Source organism: Falco naumanni, chromosome Z, assembly GCF_017639655.2.
Source record: "Falco naumanni isolate bFalNau1 chromosome Z, bFalNau1.pat, whole genome shotgun sequence".
NCBI lineage: Eukaryota > Metazoa > Chordata > Aves > Falconiformes > Falconidae > Falco > Falco naumanni.
This window is the reverse complement of record NC_054080.1, coordinates 17,506,102-17,512,755: the sequence shown is the minus strand read 5'-3', so window position 1 is coordinate 17,512,755 and position 6,654 is coordinate 17,506,102. Positions and strand designations below refer to the sequence as shown.

Here is a 6,654-nt window from a genome sequence, read left to right as displayed (position 1 = left end):
AGTCCTGGGCACGTGTTCCTCACCAGGATGCACTCACGGCACTTGTTCTGACCCGCAGACCTGGGGTCTGACCCTCAGCCCCAAGTATCCGAGCAAGCAGGAGGGAGCTGGCAGGTAAGGATGTCCCAATGGCAGCCTGTGGAGAGCCTGGTGTTCTTTCTGGTTGGGAGGAAGCATCATGCACCTGGAGGTCCTGCGACACAAGGATCAGGGACAAAAGAGTCAGATCATGGTTAAACCAGGGGCACAGCAGCCCAGCTCTGTACCGAACTGCTGCTGGGGACCGGGGGTGAGCGCCCCAGTCTGCATGCATTTCACCGAGCGGCTCTGCACACAAATCCCACTGCCTGAGCCCGCACTCACCATCACTCCCCACGCCGATCAGTCACCGAGGGTTTTTGCACGTTTCATTCGTTTCTACCGGGCAGGAGCATGGGGCTCCAGGTGCGACACCGCCAGGAGCCGACTGCTCCGCGCCGCGGACCGGCAGCAGCCTCCCCTGCGACAGCGGCGGCACCACACCGCCCGCACCCGCTGGCCGCCAGCCCAAGCGGCCCCAAAGCTGCCGAGCCGTGCCCAGACGCCCGCACCGGGACCCCGCAGACGCCCTCGCTCCGCCCGGTGCCCGCCGCTCTCCCGGCGCTGTGCGCTCCCGACGGCGGCGGGACGGCGGCGTCCCGACGGCGCTGGGGATGGGGACCACGGGGGGGGGTGGCGGGAGGAGGGGGGGGTTGCCGGGGCTGGGCGCTGCCCCTGACCGCGGCGGCGGCGGCGGCACGCCCGGCCCTGCCCGCGCCTCCCGGGCTGCGGGGCGTTGCAGGGGGAGTGCCGGCCGCCCGGGCGCGGAGCCGCTGGACACCGCCGCATAAAAGCCGCGGCGGAGCGGCGCTGCGCCTCCTCGGCTCGGCCCGGCTGGGGGCCGCCCCGACGGCCGCATGACCGCCGAGAGCCGGCTGCCGCCGGGCCCCCCGCCGCCGCCCCCGCCGCTGAAGACGGACGCGGCGCCGCCGGGGGAAGAGGCGGCGGCGGCGGCGGCGGCGGGGGCGCGGGGCGGGCGGCGGCGGCGCAAGCGTCCGGCGGAGCGGGGCAAGCCGCCCTACAGCTACATCGCCCTCATCGCCATGGCCATCGGGCAAGCGCCCGAGCGGCGGCTGACGCTGGGCGGCATCTACCGCTTCATCACCGAGCGTTTCCCCTTCTACCGCGACAGCCCCCGCAAGTGGCAGAACAGCATCCGCCACAACCTCACCCTCAACGACTGCTTCGTCAAGGTGCCGCGGGAGCCCGGCCGTCCCGGCAAGGGCAACTACTGGATGCTGGACCCCCACGCCCGCGACATGTTCGAGAGCGGCTCCTTCCTCCGCCGCAGGAAGCGCTTCAAGCGCAGCGACCTCTCCACCTACCCGGCCTTCCTCGCCGAGCGCCCCGCCGCGCCCTGCCGCCTCTTCCCGCTGCCCGCCCCGCCACCCGCCGCCGACCTGCCCCCGGCCCCCGCCGCCGCCGCCGCCTCCTGCGCCTTCGCCACCGCCGCCGCCTTCCCCGCGCAGGGCTGCGCGGCCACCGCTCTGCCCCACGCCTACGCCCCGCTGCCCACCGCCCCCGGGCCCTACGCGCCGAGTGGCCCCGGGCAGCTGTACGCGCCGTCGGGGCGCATCGTGCTGCCCGCCTCACCGCCCGCCCCCGCCGGGCTCTACGGCCGCCGCTCCCCCGCGCACTACCCGCCGCTGCCGCACGCCTACGGCGCCGGAGGGCAGCTGGGCGCCGCCGAGCCCGGCCCGCGGCACGGCGCCTACCCCGGTGGCCCCGACAGGTTCGTCCCGGCGCTCTGACCCGGCCCGGAAGAAGGCCGGGCGGCCCGACGGCGCGGACTGGAGCCCGGGAGAGGCCGGGCTGTGGGGCTCGCCCGACGCAGCGGGACCCAGGGCCGCCCGGGAAGATGCTGGAGGACCTTGGGCTGCAGCTCCGCATCCTGCCACCTGCCCGGGCTGCCCATCGAGGAGCGCCGCAGCCGGCTGAGGGGGACCTGCCCAGCCCCTTTGGCTCTCACTGGAGAAGCCCTAGGGGCTCCCAAGTGCCTGAATGGGGCAAACAGCCCTTCCCTCTCTTAGACCTTTCCTGAGGCAGGTGCTCAAAGCTTCCTGCCAGGCTCCCACCCTCCTGGCACAACCAACTGAGCCCCCAGGTCTGCCCGGGAGGATCTCACTTTTAAGTCTCTCCACTGTTGACAGTTTTATGTATAGAACAAAACATCTGCTGGGGCAGGGGAGGAGGGAGGCAGGAGGAAGCGTTCCCCAGCCTCGTGCAGCCAAAGCTGTAAAAGTGGGATGCATGGCACTGACGTGGTGGTGTGTCCCTCATGATGTGCAGAGCTGTCACATCAGTTACTGCACCAACAACGCAGCCCAGGCTGGTGGAGGTTTAGATGCTGAGGTTGCAGCCAAACACAGCAAGTCAGATCCCTCCAGGGCTCATGCTCTGTGCTGCAGGCATTAAGAGAATGGTGGGATCGGAAGTACAAAAACTTTTACTGTGACCACGCTCAGCTGCTGGAAAAGAGACCCAGCGAGGCAGCCGTATCTCTGCCCTTGGAGGTCTTCCCGGCTTGATTGAACAGAGCCTGAGTGACCTGATCTGTCTTTGGAGTTGGATCCAATGTTGAATTTTGACCTGCTTTGAGTGGACACCTGGTCCAGAGGTCTACAGAGGTACTTACAACCTAAATTACTTTTATCCTAAGGTCAGCCCAACTCTGTCTGTAGCCTAGAGAAGTCAGCATTTATGGGGGCAAACTTTCCATCCTGAAACAAGCTGGAGAGGCAGGACATAGTGCCTTTTCATCTTCGTTTGCTCCCCTTTCAAGCTTCCCTAGGATGGAAGAAAGGCTAGAGGAAAACATAGAGGGGGCAACTGATAGGAATGGATGTGAGAGGCAAAGGCTTGAAAATAGATCCATGGGGAAACTCAAGGAAATCCCTCCCAACAGATCCCATCAGGGCCTGGAGAGGTGGTGGATGTTCAGGGCTCTGCCTGGGGCTATGAGCAGAGTGGGAGCAGATAACCCTGCTGCTGTCCAGATCTCCTTATCCAGCTACTTTTTCTTGTGGAGCGGGAGCCAGTGTTACCAAGACTGAGGAGGTTGGTGAGGGATACTGCCATGTGATGGAGCCTTGCGTGGGGAGAGGTAGGTGCAAAGTGCAGCCAGAGCCTCAGCAGGAGCTTTTGGAAGAGCAGAGAGGGTGCACCAGCGTCTCTCTCACCACAGAAAGATTCAGATCATAGTATAACTGGGGTTGGAAGAGACCTTGGGAAGTTTCTGTTCCAATTTTGTGCTAGAAGCAGGGTCAGCTCTGAGTCAGGCCAGGCTGCTCAGGCCTACCTAGTTGAGCCCTGTCAGACTCCAAGGGTGGAGATGGCACAGTGGTTTTGGGCAACTTGACTGTCCTCATGGGGGAGTTTATCCTTCAATCCATTCAGCACATTCCTAGTCTCATTTCCTGTCTACTGCCCTGTGTCCTGCTGCTATGCACTGCTGCAAAGAGCTCTGATCCCTTGAAGATACCTGTACCTTCTGGTCCATGGAGGATTTTTTAGATGAGGTCCTCAGCAGGATGAAAATTGTGTAGAGGCAGGTGCTTGCCTTCTGTGGGTGGGTACTAAGGTCCAGGTATTCAAAGTGGGACATGCAAGGAAGAAAACAGAATGGAGCAGGAAGGTGGCTGGATGTCCCCACAGCGCAGTTTGGGTGGAGGAGGCTAAAGCCCTCTGCAGTAGCTGGACAGAACTTGTATACCTGCGTTCCATGGGGCTCTGAGGTAGGAGATGAGTTTTGGATTCACAGCACCCATCCCTCTCTCAGAATGGTGAGGACAGCATGTGGTGGGCAAGGTACCTCATGGGCTGGGAGGCTGGGGCTGGCCTGGCGCTGCTGCCCCTTGTCCATCCAGATCTTTTTGTAGTATGTCAGGAAGCTCTGCTGCCTGCACACAGAGCTGGGGTGGTTTCGTTGCTGTCACTGGGGGCAAGTGTAAGTGTCATTCGGATCTTTGGTGTGGTCAGGTGAATCAGATTTTTTTCCCTTCCCTGCTTTCCCTCCAGAAAAGCAGCATTGTCTCTTTCTGTGTCCTTCCTGCTCCTGGTGTGTCCAGAAACTGCGTCCATCCTGGCAGGCGCAGAGCCCTGCCTCTGCATCTTGACTGCCTCAGCCTGGGGCAGGTCTCGTCAGTTCCTCTCCCAACTTCTCCCTTCACCAGCTGGAAAAGAAGCCGTACACTTGGTTGTACTCTTAGTTTTTTGATAGCTGCCTGCTAGCTCTCTGCTTTTATTGGCTGCAAGGACTGGACTGCATCCCTTTGCTAGCAAGTCATGCAGACCTCTTTCTGGTTTAGGGGTAGCTGGGAGAGGAATTGCCCTGCCTCCTAATGCCTTCCTTCTTCCTGTAAGAGCAGTTATCAGTGTGGATCAGATCATTTTCCTGAGCCTAGAGGTCTTCTGGCCCTTGTTCCCCATTACTTCAGCCTGATTTTCTTCTCTCCTCCAACCCTGGTGCTAGTCTAAGGTTCAGTCTAAAAACAAGGTCATCAGTGATGATACAGGTCTTGTGTAAGCTATTCCTGACCTCAGATAGCTTTGGTAGCAAGTTCAGGGAGCAAAACGCAGTGTCTGGAGGATATGCATGATAGATCTTGATGACTCAGAAGGCACAAATTGGGTAGGTTCAGTTGCATATTGTTTGCAGATAAAGTCTAGATGCTTGTTCTTACTTTTCTCCAGATCTTTTATACCTACAAGCTAGGTAAACCAGACATACCTAGAAAGTATACTTTCTGCAGCAGGTGCAGTGATGAGCCTTTTGCATCAAGGCACATGGCCACAAACTGCTTCACCTTCAGCCACAAGCAGCTAGAAAACCTGGGCAGGAGCTTCGTGCTCAGTGAAGAGCTACACAGACCCTTCAAGGGACAATACGTCTGTGTGGGGTCTCCGCCCTTTGGGGTTTTTGAGATGAAAATAGACAAGGCTATACCTGCCCAGTGCTAATGTTTGCAATACTCCAACCTCCTGCTTGCAGCAGGCCTGGAGACTCAGAGATCCCTTCCCACCAGCACTGTCATGGTTTTGTGGCTATTGCAACCTCTCTGAGTTGTGCAGGCTCAGATGCAAAGGGTGTGCTGAACACTGCAGGTCTGTCCCTTGTGGCAGCAGGATGTGCTGGCCCTGTGTCTCACGCGTGACCACTGGCAGAGGAGGACAAGGTTGTTGCATCCTTGGGGAGCCATGGGGTTGGGCCGGTCGTGAGGATATGGGGATATGCCATGGGGATATATTAGATGGTTGGATCTCAATGTATGCATGTGCCATGGGGATATGTTAAACATTTGGATCTCAATGTATTTTTGCTGGGCACTTTGCTTGTAGTTCTCAGGCACCATCCAGAATAAGGAAAAATTTTGATTTCTGGAAGCTTTATTGTAAATATCTGAGGGGCCTCCTTTTAGCAAAGCTAGTCTTAATTTTCAAACTAGTCTCTTTTTTTCTGGGAGAAGAGTCTAATAGGTTTAGGTTATAGTGCTGTAGGAAACACTTAAGTGTAAGCACAGAGGAGGAGAGAGAAAGGCCTTGAAAGTGCTCGTTCCTCAGAGGACAGAGCCTCTTGATTCCTGCTCTGCCCAAGTTCTGGTACAGTCAGGTGCTGCACTGACTCTGGGAAAGAGGTGGATTGTTACAGCGCAGGAGAACATTTTATTATGTATTGGAGATTTTTTGTATTTACTCTTCTACTTCACTTGTAATGGAAATAAATCTTTGTCCTGTTTGTAATGGAGTGTCTCTCTCAGTTTTTCCAAGCCTTCTCTGCATTCCTGAGGCCAGGAGAGCGATGATGCGGAGCAAGATGAGTGCTAGATGATGCTCCTTGCGTTTTGCTGTGTCTGTCTTACCTCGGCTTTTCTTGGTCTGGTGGGATTGCTGAAGACATTGGAGGGGGTAAGGGGGTGGCAAGGCCAGGGCAGAGATGGCTCTACCAAACTTCTGCAAACCCCCCAGCCCCAAGTCACCAGTCTGCTTTCAAGGTCTCCTGTCAGGCTGTAAGTGTGTCCTGGACGTCAATGCATGAAGCACCAGCCCAGCCAGGTGCCTCTGCTGAAAAGGGGCAGGTAGGGAAGCCAAGGCACTACCTGTGGTAAGAACACAGCCTGAGAGGTGGGCAAAGGAGTTGTGCTTGGTGTTCATTACTCTCTGATTGCTCCAGTGTGGAGCCAGGGCAGCTGGAAAAGATTTTACTGCTGGAGACAACATTATGTTGCCTGTCCTGTGGCAGCAGCACCAGAAGTGTTTGGTCTTGCCTCCTGCACCCCAGGCCAGTGAGGTTTTTTGGCTGCAGAGGTGGAGTTCCCACAGCCGTTGGCTGACACTGTGTTCACCTCGTGCAACAGCAGCATCTGTGGGAACAATTCATGAAGCAACAGCCGTAGCTAATGGGAGGTGTAACAGGCCTTCAGGGGCAACTGCACACTTCAGGGCAAATAGTCTGGCTTGCACATGTCCAAGATAATGGCAGATGTTGCCCCTTCTGCTGAGAGGGTGGTCACCAGCTTCCCAAGAGGTTTTGAGGGAAAGCAAGCTCTGCAGCTGGTGTCCTGTCAACAGCCCGAGCTG

General features: G+C 58.2%; 1 protein-coding gene across 1 annotated transcript; it reads left to right on the top strand.

Annotated features, from left to right (window-relative positions):
• Positions 1-935: 935 nt before the first annotated feature.
• On the top strand, positions 936-1,829 carry FOXE1 (forkhead box E1). The gene has a single exon (XM_040580717.1). The coding sequence runs from the start codon at positions 936-938 to the stop codon at positions 1,827-1,829; it is 894 nt and encodes a 297-aa protein (XP_040436651.1).
• Positions 1,830-6,654: the final 4,825 nt, after the last annotated feature.